This window comes from Nerophis lumbriciformis, linkage group LG04 (assembly GCF_033978685.3).
Source record: "Nerophis lumbriciformis linkage group LG04, RoL_Nlum_v2.1, whole genome shotgun sequence".
In the NCBI taxonomy this organism is placed as follows: domain Eukaryota; kingdom Metazoa; phylum Chordata; class Actinopteri; order Syngnathiformes; family Syngnathidae; genus Nerophis; species Nerophis lumbriciformis.
In genome coordinates this window covers 53,876,622-53,895,943 of record NC_084551.2, presented here as the reverse complement: position 1 = coordinate 53,895,943, position 19,322 = coordinate 53,876,622, and the positions used below count along the sequence as shown (strand labels likewise).

Sequence of the window (19,322 nt, the reverse complement as noted above, 5' to 3'; positions counted from 1 at the left end):
CTGGTTTTGTTGCATTTTTGTTGCTTTTCGCTTGATTGTAAAATATGTCGATGTAGAGGGGGGGTGACGTTCATATGTTGTAAATATTCAGTGTTTTATCCTTCATAGTTAATATTGTAAATGTGTGATTGTAAAATATGTCGGCGTAGGGGGGTGTGACATTCATATGTTGTCAATATTCAGTGTTTTATCCTTCATAGTTAATAGTGTAAATGTGTGATTGTAAAATATGTCGGTGTAGGGGGGGGGGGGGGGGGGTGACATTCATATGTTGTCGATATTCAGTGTTTTATCCTTCATAGTTAATATTGTAAATGTGTGTAAATGTGTGATTGTAAAATATTTTGATGGAGAGGGGAGGTGATGTTCATATGTTGTCAATATTCATTGTTTTATCCTTCATAGTTAATATTGTAAATACCACATTTTTTATTGTCATGTACATTCTGGGTGTCTCATTCAGTAACAACAAAAAAAATATTTTTTTGCAAATATTAGCTCATTTGGAATTTGATGCCTGCAACATGTTTTTCAAAAAAGCTGGCACAAGCGGCAAAAAAGTTGAGGAATGCTCATCAAACACTTATTTGGAACATCCCACAGGTGAACATGGATAATTGGGAACAGGTGGGTGCCATGATTGGGTATAAAAGCAGCTTCCATGAAATGCTCAGTCATTCACAAACAAGGATGGGACGAGGGTCACCACTTTGTCAACAAATGCCTGAGCAAATTGTCGAACGGTTTAAGAACAACATTTCTCAACCATCTATTGCAAGGAATTTAAGGACTTCACCATCTAGGGTTCATAATATCGTCAAAAGGTTCAGAGAATCTGGAGAAATCACTGCACGTAACATTGAATGCCCGTGACCTTGAATCCCTCAGGCGGTACTGCATCAAAAAGCGCCATCAGTGTGTAAAGGATATCACCACATGGGCTCAGGAACACTTCAGAAAACCACTGCCAGTAACTACAGTTGGTCGCTACATCTGTAAGTGCAAGTTAAAACTCTACTATGCAACGCCAAAGCCATTTATCAACAACACCCAGAAACTTTGGTGCATTATTGCTCCATATTCAAATGAGTATTTGATGTTTTATGAATGCTAGCGTAAAGATCAATACAAACGTCTGATCCAGCATTCTGCCTGCCTCTAATACAATCAATCAATCATTCTGCTGACACTGACCTAAATTGACATTTGGGTTTTAAGAGTAAAAATGCAAACAGGATTCTTCCTCTGCCAGGATTTAACGTACTCAATAAAACCGTGTTAATAATAATGATAACGATACTGTAAATTTTCACAGCAAATGACTGTAAATTGAAAAAGGATACTACTGTTATTCTTATGGTAAAGCCTGAGCTGCCAGTTTTATTTTACAGTTTATTAAACGTTCTTTACTACTACTACTAATTACCGTAAATAGACTTTTATTTTTACAGCAAATTCTGGTGAATGAGCTGTTTTTTTGTTTTTTTTACTGTAAAATTTGCAGTTGCTTTCACAGTGCATTACTGTAAATTGAAAAACCGTACGGTAAAATTCTGGCAACTGAACTGTCCTTTTTTTAAATCTAATTATTTTTTGTTTTTACGGTACATTACTGCAAATGTGTAACAAAAACAGTACCACTTTTAATTTTACAGTAAAATCCTGGCGACTTTTTTTTTTGTTTTTTTTTTACTGTAAAACCTACGATTGTTGAGGAAAGAGGAAAGCAGTACCAATTTAAATATTTCAGGATAATCCTGAAAAATTAGCTTCCAGGTTTGTTTTTTAATAGCTGAATAAACACTCTTTGAGTCGGCTGTAAATTACTGTAAATAGAATAATGGTACCAATTTTTATTTTACAGTAAAATTCAGTTGAATGAGCTACCATTTTTTTTGTTTAATTCACGGTTGTTTTTACAGTGCCAGTTTTTTGTAAATTAAAAAATGACTTTATTTTTTACTGTAAAATCCTGTAAATGAGCTGTCAGTTTTTGTTCACTGTAACATTTACAGTTGTTTTTACAGTGCATTACTGTGAATTAAAAAAAAAAAAAAAAAACAATACCACTTTTATTTAACGTAAAAATTATGCATCTGAGCTGTCAGTTTTTTTATTACTGTAAAATCATGTAATTTTTACAGTGCATTACTGTAACACTTTTATATTGCACTGTACAATTCTGCCGACTACGCTGCCAGTTTTTTTTACTGTAAAACAGTGGATTACTGTAAATGGAAAAAACTACTTTATTTCTTACAGTAAAATCCTAAAAATGAGCTGTCAGTTTTTGTTTCCTGTAACATTTACAGTTGTTTTTACAGTGCATTACTGTAAATTGAAAAAACACCACCACTTTTATTTAACATAATAATTATGCATCTGACTTGTCAGGTTTATTATGTATTACTGTAAAATTTTCTTTTTTTTTTACAGTGAATTACTGTAAATTGATACCACTTTTAATTTTACAGTAAAATCCTGGCGACTGAGCCGCCAGTTTTTTTTTTTACTGTAAAACCTACAATTGTTGTTTTTACAGTGCATTGCTGTAACACTTTTTTATATTGCACAGTAAAATTCTGCCGATTAAGCCGCCAGTTTTTACTGTAAAATAGTCCATTACTGTAAATGGAAAAACTACTTTATTTCTTATTGTAAAATCCTGTAAATGAGCTGCCAGTTTTTGTTTCCTGTAACATTTGAAGTTGTTTTACAGTGCATTACTGTAAATTGATTTTTTTTTTTTAAATACCACTTTTATTTAACATAAAAATTATGCATCTGAGCTGTCAGTTTTTTTAATACTGTAAAACCATGGAATTTTTACAGTGCATTAGTGTAACACTTTTATATTGTACTCCACACTTTTATATTGTACTCCACAATTCTGGCGACAAAGCTGTCAGTTTTTTTACTGTAAAACAGTGGATTACTGTAAATGGGAAAAACAACTCTATTTACTCTGTAAAATCCTGTAAATGAGCTGTCAGTTTTTGTTTACTGTAACATTTACAGTTGTTTTCACAGTGCATTACTGTAAATTAAAGTAAAAACAATACCACTTTTACAGTTGTTTTTACATTACTGTAAATTGAAAAAAAAAAAAAAAACAATACCACTTTTATTGAACATAATCATGCATCTCCACTTTTATTGAACATAATCATGCATCTGACCGGTCAGGTTTTTTTGACTGTAAAATCTTGTCATGTTTACAGTACAAAACTGTAAATGTATACCACTTTTAATTTTACAGTAAAATCCTGGCGACTGAGCCGCCAGTTTTTTTTTTACTGCAAAACCTACAATTGTTGTTTTTACAGTGCATTACTGTAACACTTTTTTATATTGTTCGGTAAAATTCTGCCGATTAAGCTGCCAGTTTTTACTGTAAAATAGTGCATTACTGTAAATGTAAAAACAACTTTATTTCTTACTGTAAAATCCTGTAAATGAGCTGTCAGATTTTGTTAACTGTAACATTTACAGTTGTTTTTACAGTGCATTACTGTAAATTGAAAAAACAATACCACTTGTATTTAACATAATAATTATGCATCTGACTTGTCAGGTTTTGTATTACTGTAAAATTGTCATTTTTACAGTGAATTACTGTAAATTGATACCACTTTTAATTTTACAGTAAAATCCTGGCGACTGAGCTGCCAGTTTTGTTTTTTTACCGTAAAACCTACAATTGTTGTTTTTACAGTGCATTACTATAACACTTTTATATTGTACTGTACAATTCTGGCGACGAATCTGCCAGTTTTTTACTGTAAAACAGTGCATTACTGTAAATGGAAAAACAACTATTTCTTACTGTAAAATCCTACAAATGAGCTGCCAGTTTTTGTTAACTGTAACATTTACAGTTGTTTTTACAGTGCATTTCTGTAAATTGAAAAAAAAAATGGTAAACGTGTAATTTTTACAGTGAACTTTTAATTTTACAGTAAAATCCTGGCGATTGAGCTGCCAGTTGTTGGTTTTTTACTGTAAAACCTACAAGTATTGTTTTTACGGTGCATTACTGTAACACTTTTATATTGTAGGGTAAAATTCTGGCGACGAAGCTGCCAGTTTTTTACTGTAAAACAGTGCATTACTGTAAATGAAAAAACAACTATTTCTTACTGTAAAATCCTACAAATGAGCTGCCCGTTTTTGTTTACTGTAACATTTACAGTTGTTTTTACAGTGCATTACTGTAAACTGAAAATAACAACACCACTTTTATTTAACATAATAATTATGCATCTGACTTGTCAGGTTTTGTAATACTGTAAAAGTGTAATTTTTACAATGAATTACTGTAAATTGAAGAAGGATACTACTGTTATTCTTATGGTATGCCTGAGCTGCCAGTTTGTTTTTTACTGTAAAACCTACAAGTGTTGTTTTTACAGTGCATTACTGTAACACTTTTATATTGTACGGTAAAATTCTGGCGACGAAGCTGCCAGTTTTTTACTATAAAACAGTGCATTACTGTAAATGGAAAAACAACTTTATTTCTTACTGTAAAATCCTACAAATGAGCTGCCAGTTTTTGTTTACTGTAACATTTACAGTTGTTTTTACAGTGCATTACTGTAAAAGGGAAAAAAAAACCACGATACCACTTTTATTTAACGTAAAAAGTATGATGACTGAGCTGTCAGGTTTTTGTATTACTGTAAAATCTCATCATTTTACAGTAATTTACTGTAAATTGAAAAATGGTACTACTTTTGTTTTTACAGTAAAATTCTGGCGACAGAGCTGCCATACAGTAAACGGAATGTGTCCTTCGATAATCTGTGACACACACACACACACACACACACACACACACACACACACACACACACACACACACACACACACACACACACACACACACAGATTCAGGATGGTCCCACTTGTGCAACATCTGCTTCTGATCGGACCTGCATGTCCACGTTTCGGTCACCCTGCCAATGAAGCGACTCTAACTTAGTCTCTGTCTTCCTACAGGCGACTCGACGGCATAAAGGACTAACACTAGACCAGACCCAAGCCTGATTCCGACCAGACTGGCCCTGGTTATGATCATCTGCAGTCTGGCTCTGGCTCTCAAAGGGTATTTTTCTTATGTTCCGTGTCAAGAAGTCGTAGTTATACTTCTATGTCAGCACTTTGTCCAAGGTCTGACCAGTGGTCTGTGTGTCCTTCCAGAAAGGGGGTAAGATGTTTGTGGAGTCTGTGGTTCGATGGGCAGCGTTGGGCATCCTGCTGCAGGCCGGACTGCAGGTGTCAGCAGAAAGTTGCCCTCCACGGTGCGTGTGTCCACACGAGGCGAAGGAAGTCATCTGCTCCGGCAAACATTTGAACACCATCCCGGAGGGTTTTTCCGGCGATGCAAGGCGTCTGGATTTGTCCTACAACAAGATCAGGACTGTAGGGCGCCGGCAGTTCTCTGGCCTCCCGCAACTTCAAGAACTCGACCTTAGCGATAATCTAATCTCTATGATTGAGGTGGATGCTTTCCAGGGACTACAGATCCTCAGGACACTTCGGATTAAAAACAATCGACTCAAGATCATTCCTGTCGGGGTTTTTTCTGGCCTGTCCAGTCTACGATTTTTGGATCTGAGCCAGAATGAGATTCTGGTCTTCCTAGACTACACATTCAAAGAGATGGTGAACCTGCAGACGCTTGAGGCTGATGAAAATGACTTGGTGTTCATCTCTCAGCGGGCTTTTGTGGGTTTGCATAGTCTGCAGGAACTTAACATAGATCGTAGTAATTTGACGTCTATTCCCACCGAGGCGTTGTCTCAGCTCCAGAGCCTGATGCGCCTTCGCATGCTCCGTCTCACCATTTCCACTCTGCCTAACAATGCTTTCCGTCGGCTGCATCGTCTACACACCCTGATCATGGTGAGTTGGCCAACTCTGGACACGATGGCGAGCAACAGCCTGATTGGACTCAATTTGACTGCTCTGGTCATTAGCAACTGCAACCTCAGTGCTGTGCCATACTCAGCTCTTCGTCCCCTGGTACACCTGCGCTTCCTAGACCTGTCCTATAACCCAATCACTGTTATTCAAAGTAACCTGTTGGGGGATCTCCTTAGACTCCAAGAGTTACATCTTGTCGGGGGGAACTTGCTACGTATAGAACCGGGGGCTTTCAGGGGCCTAACCTACTTTCGCATGCTTAATGTTTCATCCAATCACCTCACAACTTTAGAGGAGAGCACCTTGCACTCAGTGGGAAACCTTCAGGTGCTCAGACTGGATGGGAATCCCCTAGCTTGCGACTGCCGCCTGCTATGGGTGGTACGTCGGCGATTGCGCCTGAACTTTGACGGACACCAGCCCACGTGCTCTACCCCCGACACCGTGAGGCAGCGAGAATTCAGAGACTTTTCGGAAAAGGAGCTGCCGAGGCTGTTTACCTGCCGTCCTACCCGTATATTAGATCGTAGGCCGCAGGAGGCCAGGGTGGAGGAAGGCACCACTGTTCTGTTCTCCTGCAAGGCTGATGGTGATCCAGCTGCATCCATCACCTGGATCTCGTCCCACAAGAATAAAGTCTCTTCAACGGGAAGAATCAGGGTTTTGCCTAATGGTACTCTGGAAGTCCGGTATGCACAGGTCCATGACAGCGGCACCTATCAGTGCCTCGCCGGCAACGCTGCCGGCAACGACAGCCTGACAGTCGGCCTCTATGTAAAGGCGGTCGCTCGAAACCGAACTATCCCCTTCTTCACCGAGGAAGACTGGCTGGAGCCCCCGGTCCCCCAAGCTACCAATTCCTCGGCCGAAACGGCCAGGCCCTACCCTTTTGATGCCAAGACGCTGATCATCGCCACCACCATGGGCTTCTTGTCTTTCCTCAGCTCGGTGGCCATCTGCTTTGTCTTCATGTTCTTCTGGAGCCAGAGCAAAGGCCAAATCAAGCACACGGCCACCATTGACTTTGTTCCTCGCTCCTCCATGGGCGGGGGAGGAGACGGCGGGGACGGTGGCAGGTTCACCATGAAACTTATTTAAAGCCGACTAAGCAGTTTGGACCTTTAAGGACTCCTCTTTCGGAGTCAGCGAGTTGGGCTACTTACCACTCACCGTAACTCGCGCACTTCATACCGACATGCATTCTGGGTCCACCAAACCTTTTCAAGTGCTCGTCCCGCATTGCAGCGTCTTTATTGCCAACACAAGCCGTGGAGCTGAAGAGACCGTAGCAGTAAAACACGTTGAGTGGCGGCTTCCCGGGGACGTTTGCGAGTCGCACCAACGACTACCGGCTTAATGTACACAAGGAATGACACGTTTTGGTTTCTTTACCGCATGTATCACTTTTTTTATATCGCATGGAAATACTTCTTTCTTTTGTAGCTGCGCAACACGGGAGAATATGTGCCTCAGTAACGGAGAACATGCGGATCGTGTGAATATTTAGGTCAAGGACGTGGGTGAGTGCTGGCTTACTTCTGTCTCTCAGTTACTCCTGACGTGTGGACGCCGCTCAACTGTTTCTATTTTTTGGATTTTGCCAACTTCATTAGCCTACGCACATTTAAGGTGATTAAACGACGCTGTCTCAATCTGCCACGTGTGTTTCCTGCGTTCATGTCAGCTTACCCAATCGGAATTGAGGTCTAATCATCTTCAAATGAAATCTTCCGGCCAGATCATTCTTTTGTCAGAGGCAAAGAGCAGCAGCACGTATTCTTGCGTAACCAAAAGCACTTAATCTGTACTTTGTGTTTCGGAGCACACACAAAAATGGCCTCGTCGCAAGACGACAAAAGCCGCGGGGATTACATGAGCACCTGCGCACACGCACCAGAGTGTAGTTCTGGACCTTTCTATTCTCCTTCAGTTGGGAGCTATTATACATTAAAAACGTTCCTTACCTATCGGTACCTGGTTTTCTGATTCCGGGATCTGCATAATAGCATAGAATAGAATAAAAGTACCGTATTTTCCGGACTATAAGGCACACTTAAAATCATTTGGTTTTTCTCAAACCTCAACAGTGCACCTTATAACCCGGTGCACCTTCCATCCATCCATCCATCTTCTTCCGCTTATCCGAGGTCGGGTCGCGGGGGCAGCAGCCTAAGCAGGGAAGCCCAGACTTCCCTCTCCCCAGCCACTTCGTCCAGCTCCTCCCGGGGCATCCCGAGGCGTTCCCAGGCCAGCCGGGAGACATAGTCTTCCCAACGTGTCCTGGGTCTTCCCCGTGGCCTCCTACCGGTCGGACGTGCCCGAAACACCTCCCGAGGGAGGCGTTCGGGTGGCATCCTGACCAGAAGCCCGAACCACCTCATCTGGCTCCTCTTGATGTGGAGGAGCAGCGGCTTTACTTTGAGCTCCCCCCGGATGACAGAGCTTCTCACCCTATCTCTAAGGGAAAGCCCCGCCACCCGGCGGAGGAAACTCATTTCGGCCGCTTGTACCCTTGATCTTGTCCTTTCGGTCATGACCCAAAGCTCATGACCATAGGTGAGGATGGGAACGTAGATCGACTGGTAAATCGAGAGCTTTGCCTTCTGGCTCAGCTCCTTCTTCACCACAACGGATCGATACAGCGTCCGCATTACTGAAGACACCGCACCGATCCGCCTGTCGATCTCACGATCCACTCTTCCCTCACTCCTGAACAAGACTCCAAGGTACTTGAACTCCTCCACCTGGGGCAAGATCTCCTCCCCAAACCGGAGATGGCACTCCACCCTTTTCCGGGCGAGAACCATGGACTCGGATTTGGAGGTGCTGATTCCCATCCCAAGGCAAACTGGTCCTAGGTGAGGGATCAGACAAAGAGCAGCTCGAAGACCTCTATGAAGAACACTAACAAGGAACCCAGATTTCCCTCGCCCGGACGCGGGTCACCGGGGCCCCCCTCTGGAGCCTGGCCCGGAGGTGGGGCACGATGGCGAGCGCCTGGTGGCCGGGCCTGTCCCCATGGGGCCCGGCCGGGTACAGCCCGAAGAGGCAACGTGGGTCCCCCCTCCAATGGGCTCACCACCCATAGCAGGGGCCATAGAGGTCGGGTGCAGTGTGAGCTGGGCGGCAGCCGAAGGCAGGGCACTTGGCGGTCCGATCCTCGGCTACATAAGCTAGCTCCCGGTGCACCTAATGTAAGGAATATGTTTGGTTGAGCTTACCCGCCTCAAAGCTATTTTATTTGGTATATGGTGTAATGACAAGTGGGGCGGTATGGCGTAGTGCAAGTGTGCCAAACTCTGGCCCGCGGGCCAAAATTGGCCCGCCATGTAATTTCACTTGGCCCTTGAGGCGATATCAAATTAACACTAGAGCTGGCCCGCCGATTATATTCTCATACTTGCCAACCCTCACGGGAGACTCCCAAATTTCAGTGCCCCTCCCGAAAATCGTGACGTCCGCTTTTCATCCAGTCCAACGAGTGCTGGCCCAGTCACATATTATGTGCGGCTTCTGCACGCACACACAAGTGAATGCAAGGCATACTTGATCAAAAGCGATACAGGTCACACTGAGGGTGGCCGTGTAAACAACTTTAACACTGTTAGAAATATACGCCACGCTGTGAACCCACGCCAAACAAGAATGACAAACACATTTCGGGAGAACATCCCCACTGTAACGCAACATAAACACAATAACTCTACAAGGTGTGTTTGTGTGGGGGGACGGGGGGGGGGGGGGGTTTGATGGTAGCGGGGGTGTATTTTGTAGCGTCCCGGAAGAGTTAGTGCTGCAAAGGATTCTGGGTATTTGTTCTATTGTGTTTATGTTGTGTTACGGTGCAAATGTTCTCCCGAAATGTGTTTGTCATTCTTGTTTGGTGTGGGTTTACAGTGTGTGTGTGCGTACAGAAGCCGCACATATCTTGTGACTGGGCCGGCACGTTGTTAGAAGGGATGAAAAGCGGACGCAACGACAGCTCGTAGAGGATGTTGAAGGCAGTGCCTTTGAGGCACTCCCCCAAGACTGTGGTCCGTCTGGGTGGACTACGAGATATAATGACTGATGAACACCTTTGTTCGATAATGAAGGTTGCCTCAGCTCAAAGCCTGAGCCCCGATATTAATGAACTAGCATCCAAGAAAAGATGGCAGGTATCTGGCTTGGGCACATCAGATTAGATCAGTGTGTTGCAAACTGAGCAGTTTAAGCAGTTTATTCATTATTATTTTATTTTCAAATTTATTAGCCTGTGGAAAAAGTTAATGTTGATATTTACTTCAGAAGGCTGCAAATAGAAAAGAGGCATTCAATTGTTATTTAAATTGAATTTTATTTAAATATGCCATTGATATTTTTTAATTGTTATTATCATTATTTAAAACTCGATTTTGCATGTCACTATAAAGTTATATAAGCCTTGCTTGTTCAATATTCAATGCAAAACTTCTTTGGGTCCCTATTAACACACAAAAGTATCAAAAATTGGTACCGGCATCTATACCCTGGTTTCAGGAATTGGTATCGTATCAAATGTGACGGGTATCCATCTTTAAATTCAGGAGACATTTACAAAGGTGAGGCAAGGGATTTAATCATTTTGCAATGCAATCTGCTGAAAAGGATGGAAAGTGCCACTCTGCATCGCGACTGACGCGGTGGTCAAAGTTGGAATTGCCACAAAAAGCATTTCAAGCTATCCGACAGTGTACTGTGGATAGTGCGCACCCCCCAATTTGCAGAGGTGTGGACTCGAGTCACATGACTTGGACTCGAGTCAGACTCGAGTCATGAATTTGATGACTTTAGACTCGACTTGACAACATGTAAAGAGACTTGCAACTCGACTTAGACTTTAACATCAATGACTTGTGACTTCACTTGGACTTGAGCCTTTTGACTTGACATGACTTGACATGACTTGCCACTTTCCCCAAAATCCAAAGCTTAAAAAGTTATTTGGGAGCGCTCCGTATTTTTCATTTTCTTCGTCTGTGTCTCTCAACGTGTTATTCCTGTCAGCTGGTGTGTTGTCAGTACAACAGCCAATCAAATTAGATCTACGTTGTTTTCATCACGCAGCATTCATCCAATCAAATTGCAGTACAACCACCGAACAAGTTGTCAAACAACGCAACAATTATGCCAAAGTTGGTTTCGTTCGGGTATAAAAACTACGACTTGGTCAACAAAAAACGAATTGCCGTATGGAAATCACGCAGTTCGAATATTACAGACGGAGACGCAACAACGTTCAACATTTGAAGTTGCACAAAGAAGGGTAAGTTTTGAATGTAAGATAACGTTTATTGGCTAAGTAACGTGACTTTTATTTGCTGTGTAGTTAAATCAGTGAGGCTGCAAACTCACTGCTAACGTTATAACCATAGACATCTTATAAGTAGACGCAGCATGGAGCGCTACTGCCTACTGGCGCAGACGAGGCGCGGGGCCGCCATCTTGGAGTGGTGATCCGCTCCACTCAGTGCAATTCATTTGGCAGGAACAATGAACTGTCAGCGCATTTAATTCATTTTACCTCACTGTATACCACTGATTTTCACCCCCCTTTTTTGTCATACGTGTAGCTATGATAACAGACACATGTTTTGGCGTGTTTTAGTATTCATAGTTTGCTTAACAGTAATATAATATTCTTATATGCTATAAGTGACCAGACGTCCGAGATCAAAACTGGGATTATAATCCTAGAGAAGGGGAAAAAACGGTAAACTATTTTTAAGTTGAAGAAACAATATGATTAGGTTATATATACATGCGTATATCCTACATAAACAATGTATGAATACATTAGATATCTATATATCTTAGGGACCTATAGACTGTATCTCTGTTGCTGCAGCAGCAGAGAGTTTATTCTGTTTTGACACTTTGTATTGATATTTTCTATTACATTCTTCCCTTAAATGATAATATTTGCAGTGATTGTTTTATATGTATTATTTTATGTAAGTCGCTTTGGATAAAAGCGTCTGCCAAATACTTAAACATAAACACATATAAACACCTGAAAGTCTTCATATCAGCTAAAACCACCAATCTGTTTCACTGGATTCAGAATAAAACCAAATTCTGTTTTACCCAACAATGTTAGTATTTGAATATTGTTACTTGAAGATGTATTCCTGGTTACAATTATACTGTTAAGAAAGTATTGTCTTATACTTTGCCTAAAATGAGAATGCATCATAATCAGTGGCGGCTGGTGAATTTTGTTTTAGGTGGGGCTGAAAGTTTGTAAACCAAACCCCTGTAGGGGCGTCATCCTCCCCCAGAAGATTTCTTTGTGATTTTCACATACAAATATTGAAGATCTTTGATCCTTCTCAACTCTGTGGTAATATTATTTTCATAAGATACAACCAATAGTACGTTAATGTTAAATCTTACTTCTGAAAAGTAATCCCCCGATTCCTATTTTCAACAGTCCGCTCATTTGAGCAGGAAAACGCTGAACACCAGCCCGGCATCTTTGTTTTCTACCTGTCAACTGTCAGTTTAGGCTGCTCGCCGGCTCCTCATCACCACTTCAAGATGGCGGCCAAATTGCTCACGTCACAGCAACCTGCGTCTACTTATAAGATGTCTATGGTTACAACGTCATTGCAAACACGGCAATCTGTTGCGTCCACTGCAGTTTGCTACCTTATTCATACTTTTTGTCAAGTGATTTTTTTTTTAAGCAGGGTTGCATGAGGTACCTACACATAACGTTACGTTAGACAATGTATCACACACAGTAACGTAACGTTAGTCAATGTATCACACACAGTAACGTAACGTTAGTCAATGTATCACACACAGTAACATTACGTTAGTCAATGTATCACACACAGTAACATTACGTTAGTCAATGTATCACACACAGTAACGTAAAGTTAGACGGTGGTCAGCAGCACCGCGTATTTTAGCCACATACAAAAAGACAAACATAGTCAAATAAAGGTCAGTTAAAATGTATACTATATTAAGAATATGTGTACATATTGCATAGGGTCCTGACATCTAAAAAGTACAACTCTGTTCATTGTTATGTTCATATATTTGTTATGTTTTTCATGTGTACGCACACATAAACACACATACAGTATGAGATGAGATCAATGAGATAAGGTAAGAACAGGATAGAAACTGCTGTGGAACTAGTTACAATGCAATATGCCATTGAAATACAATGTTAACACTTTTGTGCAAATAAGTACAGTTGCACTTGTTTTTTTCAAATGTGTTTATTCTGTAAAGGAATGAGTTACATGTTTAAAATGACTGGTTAATAGTGCTATTTTGAAGTGCAATGTCAGCACTATCTTTTTCCCTGCAATTTCAAATGCACTTGTTTTAATAAATAAATACAGCATTTTAAAAGCATACACAATCTGTGTAAATATATTAGTCTGTGGTTAAACGACTTGAAAGGACTCGAAACTCAAAATGCAGGACTTGGGACTTGACTTGAGACTTTCCAGTCTTGACTTTGGACTTGACTCGGACTTGCTCTGTCTTGACTCGGGACTTGACTCGGACTTGAGGGCAAAGACTTGAGACTTACTTGTGACTTGCAAAGCAATGACTTGGTCCCACCTCTGCCAATTTGTCACGTTTCATGTGTCAGGTAAACCGTGACAAACGGGGCCATATGAATTTCCTTCAAGCTGGCATGAACTGGAAGTGAAGCGCCCAATACCGAATTTTTTTGTTATCGTTAAAAAAAATCATTAAAAATATTTACAATTTAAAAAGGAAAAAGATGAAAATATTCAAACACTGAAATAAAAACAATATGTCTCTGAAGAAGACAGAACGTTATTTAATATTTCTACTGCCAAGAAAGTATATTGTGCATCTATTTGTTTTATTGAATTGTCAAATAAAACTTTGAAAAACAATTTTGGTGAGTGTATAAGTACTTTTGAGTGCATTCAACAAATAATACTGTTACACGAGATATGACATTTTTATATCCTAAAACTCACTCATTGTCAGGTTATATTAAACAAGACAAGAAGCAAGGAATTAAACAGACAGAATTAAATTTGCCTGGACTGTACTCTTTGTACAGTTCCACCACTCTCTGACAAAAGATTGTGCGCCTCCTCTTTTATTTGGACTTTCCCTGAATACATGCCAACAGCTGTTTCTAAGGGAGGGGGGTCGTAAACAGCCATCGCCTTTGACTAAAACAGTTCAAAGAAAAGGTTGTAAAACAGTTCAAATAAAAAGTTGTAAACATCCGTTGCCCTCGGTCACAGAACAGTTCAAAGAAAAGGTGCCTTGAGGGGAGTCAGGTCCTGCTTCCTCTCCGCTTTGTAGATCTCGGGTCAAGACAAAATCTTTCTGTGGATTACAATACATTAAAGAAACAGAACACCTTCATGTTGCTTCCCATCCTACACAGTGGAGGTTTACAAGCCTTCTTCTAGGTAGGATCAAAGACAGCTTATGTCTTCTCGCCGGGAACTCATGGCAACACAAAGTTTTCTGATAACTTAGATACAATTATTCTGAAACTCATGCAAATATTATTGCTATTTCTGATAAAGTACAAAGCCGCGTATAGTTCTAACAAGGGTTGTACAGGACCGGTACTAATAAAATACAGTAGTACTAATGGATTAAAAATGGTACATTATGGTACTCGAAAAATACCGGTACTTTTTTTTTTTCATGCCCAATGTTGTGAGTCAACATCAGCACACACACAGACCACTTGCAAGCAGATACAGTGAGGAGACAGAAGAGGGAGAATGGACGTTTTTGGGCTTTAAAACTAACGAGAAAATTTGGCGCTATTGAAGTGAATTCTTTGACTCGTATTATGTTCAACATATGGTGAATGTTTATATTCAACTTGGAGAAAGCGAACCACCAGGTTTAAGTAAATAATGGTTGAGTCCATAATAACAATGAAGAAGCCTTAGTTGGACATTCGCATATGGACTGGCAATAAATTCAGACTTCAGAATGCAAAAGTGATAGCTCTATCCTGGAGGAGAGACTCCACGTCTATTTTCACATTCACTTCTAAGTTATGACATAGAGAGGTCTCCTTACATGGTCAGGTTGTACTCTCCTGAAGTAACACACACCCAGGCAGAGAAAGAAGGAATATAAGAAGGTGGTTCGGCTCCTCCAAGTTAGGAGTGCCTCATTTGTTTTTGACTTGACCTCCTCCAGGTACTGCAGTCCTGTATAATGACGCTCGCTTGTAATAAAGCAACATTTTGTTCAGCAAAGCGTCTCTGACGTCTCTTTTGATCCGGCCCTTCTGCCCGGGAGGGGTTGACAAGATCAGAAATACACCTCTCCATGTGGAGAGGAGTTGATGTTAAAATCCGCAGATTTTTTTTACTCTTTAGGTAATTTTTTTATTTTTTTAAATATTTAAATTCATAGGCAAATTAATTAATTGTTTATGAATTAATGATTGTTTTACCATTTTATTATGGTAAAAAACTGGCAGCTGAGTTGCCAAAATAAAATTAAACAGCAGTACTGCATTTCGATTTACAATAATACAGTATGTTGTAAAAATAATAATAACAAAAAAAAAACAGTAAAAGTCTGGCAACTTTTTTTTGTAAAAATCAGTGGTAAAATCCGCAGATTTTTTTTTACTCTTTACGTAATAATTTGTTTTTAAAATATTTAAATTCATAGGCAAATTAATTAATTGTTTATGAATTAATGAATTTTTTACCATTTTATTATTGTAAAAAATTGTCAGCTAAGTTGCCAAAATAAAATAAAACAGCGGTACTGTATTTCGATTTACAATAATATGTTGTAAAAATAATATTAATTAAAAAAAAACAGTAAAAGTCTAGCAACTTTTTTCTGCAAAAAACAGAGGTTAAAATCCGCAGATTTTTTTTACTCTTTACGTATTTTTTTATTTTTTTTAATATGTAAATTCATAGGCAAATTAATTAATTGTTTATGAATTAATGATTTTTTTAAACAATTTTATTATGGTAAAAAAACTGGCAGCTGAGTTGCCAAAATAAAATTAATCTGCGGTACTGTATTTCGATTTACAATAATATGTTGTAAAAATAATAATAACTAAAAAAAAAAAAGTAAAAGTCTGGCAACTTCTTTTTGTAAAAAAACAGTGGTAAAATCCGCAGATTTTTTTTACTCTTTACGTAATGATTTTTTTTTTTAATATTTAAATTCATAGGCAAATTAATTAATTGTTTATGAATTAATGAATGTTTTACCATATTGCCAAAATAAAATTAATCAGCGGTACTGTATTTCGATTTACAATAATATGTTGTAAAAATAATAATAATTTTTAAAAAAACGGTAAAATTCTGGCAACTTTTTTCTGTAAATAACAGAGGTTAAAATCCGCAGATTTTTTTTACTCTTTACGTAATTTTTTTATTTTTTTGAATATTTAAATTCATAGGCAAATTAATTAACTGTTTATGAATTAATGATTGTTTTACCATTTTATTATGGTAAAACACTGGCAGCTGAGTTGCCAAAATAAAATTAAACAGCGGCACTGCATTTCTATTTACAATAATATGTTGTAAAAATAATAATAATTTAAAAGAAAACAGTAAAAGTCTGGCAACTTTTTCTGTAAAAAACAGAGGTTAAAATCGACAAATATTTTTTACTCTTTACGTTATTTTTTATTTTTTTAAATATTTAAATTCATAGGCAAATTAAGTAATTGTTTATGAATTAATGATTTTTTTAACCATTTTATTATGGTAAAAAACTGGCAGCTGAGTTGCCAAAATAAAATTAAACAGCGGTACTGTATTTCGATTTACAATAATATGTTGTAAAAATAATAATAATTTTAAAAAATCTGGGAACTTTTTTTTGTAAAAAACAGTGGTAAAATCCCCAGATTTTTTTTTACTCTTTACGTAATAAATTGTTTTTTAAATATTTAAATTCATAGACAAATTAATTAATTGTTTATGAATTAATTAATTTTTTACCATTTTATTATTGTAAAAAACTGGCAGCTGAGTTGCCAAAAAAAAATTAAACAGCGGTATTCATAGGCAAATTAATTAATTGTTTACTGTTACATGCGGCCCTCTCATGATTTTTTTTTTTTTTTTTTACCATTTTATTATGGTTAAAAACTAAATAAAAAATTACGTAAATATTACAAAAAATCTGCGGATTTTAACCTCTGTTTTTTACAGAAAAAACTTGCCAGACTTTTACTGTTTTTTTTTAAATTATTATTATTTTTACAACATATTATTGTAAATCGAAATACAGTACCGCTGTTTAATTTTTATTTTATTGAGGTGTGGCCCTCAATGAAAACCAGTTTGACACCCCTGGTCTAGTGGGACAGGCCAAAAGTTAAGTCGGAGAAAATGCAGTCCTTGATAAATGATTTCATGTTTCTGTGCGGCCCCGGTAGCAAATGCTTCACGGACCGGTACCGGTCCCCAGACCGGTGGTTGGGGCCCACTGATGTAGACCACAAGGAAGTGTTTGACATGTAGAAAATAATCATAATATGACCTTTTTAAAGCCCACTAAGACGGATTGAGCGGACAGAGAGTTGCTGGGCATAACCCAGAAAAAGGAAAAAAACACATGATCACGTGTGGGAGCGCAGATTTAAACCCTTTTGGATTACCTCTGCATGTCTCAATCTGTTATATAGGTCTGTCTGGCAGCCCCACATGATCTATTTTCATACTTCCTCTCGGTCCCATTGGACCCCACGCCCGGGGGGTGGATTAAAGGGGCCTCGGGAAGCCCCGCGCCCCCCTGCGGCGGGCACGCACATGACGTTACGGCATGCGCGTGCCCCTGTCAGGTGGTTCTCAGGCTTCTCTACGGCACGATGACCCAAAATACAAACCCCGTTTCCATATGAGTTGGGAAATTGTGTTCGATGTAAATATAAACGGAATACAAAGATTTGCAAATCATTTTCAAGCCATATTCAATTGAATATGCTACAAAGACAACATATTTGATGTTCAAACTCATAAACTTTTTTTTTTTTTGGCAAATAATAATTAACTTATAATTTCATGGCTGCAACACGTGCCAAAGTAGTTGGGAAAGGGCATGTTCACCACTGTGTTACATGGCCTTTCCTTTTAACAACACTCAGTAAACGTTTGGGAACTGAGGAGACACATTTTTGAAGCTTCTCAGGTGGAATTCTTTCCCATTCTTGCTTGATGTACAGCTTAAGTTGTTCAACAGTCCGGGGGTCTCCATTGTGCTATTTTAGGCTTCACACATTTTCAATGGGAGACAGGTCTGGACTACAGGCAGGCCAGTCTAGTACACGCACTCTTTTACTATGAAGCCACGTTGATGTAACACGTGGCTTGGCATTGTCTTGCTGAAATAAGCAGGGGCGTCCATGGTAACGTTGCTTGGATGGCAACATATGTTGCTCCAAAACCTGTATGTACCTTTCAGCATTAATGGTGCCTTCACAGATGTGTAAGTTACCCATGTCTTGGGCACTAATACACCCCCATACCATCACACATGCTGGCTTTTACACTTTGCACCTAGGACAATCCGGATGGTTCTTTTCCTCTTTAGTCCGGAGGACACGACGTCCACTTTTTCCAAAAACTATTTGAAATGTGGACTCGTCAGACCACAGAACACTTTTCCACTTTGTATCAGTCCATCTTAGATGAGCTCAGGCCCAGCAAAGCCGACGGCGTTTCTAGGTGTTGTTGATAAACGGTTTTCGCCTTGCATAGGAGAGTTTTAACTTGCACTTACAGATGTAGCGACCAACTGTGGTTACTGACAGTGGGTTTCTGAAGTGTTCCTGAGCCCATGTGGTGATATCCTTTACACACTGATGTCGCTTGTTGATGCAGTACAGCCTGAGGGATGGAAGGTCACAGGCTTAGCTGCTTACGTGCAGTGATTTCTCCAGATTCTCTGAACCCTTTGATGATATTACGGAGCGTAGATGGTGAAATCCGTAAACACTGAATAGGTAAGGAACACCGCCTTGTGGTAAACGTGACATTTCAACTTAACAGACCATCTTCAAGTTGAGTCACTTAAAATATAATAAAAATTAAATTAAATTGAATGGAGAAAAAAAAAATGAGTCAAAAAAAAATAAAATTAAATGTAACTACATGAAGCAATTACTGAAGGAATTGCGTGTGAACGCTCTAATGCCAAAGTTGAACTGAAATCCTGGATTTTTTTTTTTTTTTTTTTTGAATTATTGAAGTAGAGCACACAATTCCCAAACAGGCTGAATATTTTGAAGTTGGAACAGTTTAAATCAGATTTTAAAAAATGTGGGAAATGTGGAACTTTGAAGAATGTCATCTAAGATGGACTGATACAAAGCGGAAAAGTGTTCTGTGGTCTGACGAGTCCAC

General features: G+C 39.2%; 1 protein-coding gene across 1 annotated transcript; it reads left to right on the top strand.

The window, feature by feature from the left end:
* The first annotated feature begins 5,000 nt into the window (after positions 1-5,000).
* LOC133579308 (leucine-rich repeat and immunoglobulin-like domain-containing nogo receptor-interacting protein 1) lies at positions 5,001-8,247 on the top strand. The gene is made up of 2 exons (XM_072913057.1): positions 5,001-5,107; positions 5,203-8,247. Exon 2 carries the CDS (start codon positions 5,215-5,217, stop codon positions 7,024-7,026), a length of 1,812 nt encoding a protein of 603 aa, XP_072769158.1. The 5' UTR covers positions 5,001-5,107; positions 5,203-5,214; the 3' UTR covers positions 7,027-8,247.
* Positions 8,248-19,322: the final 11,075 nt, after the last annotated feature.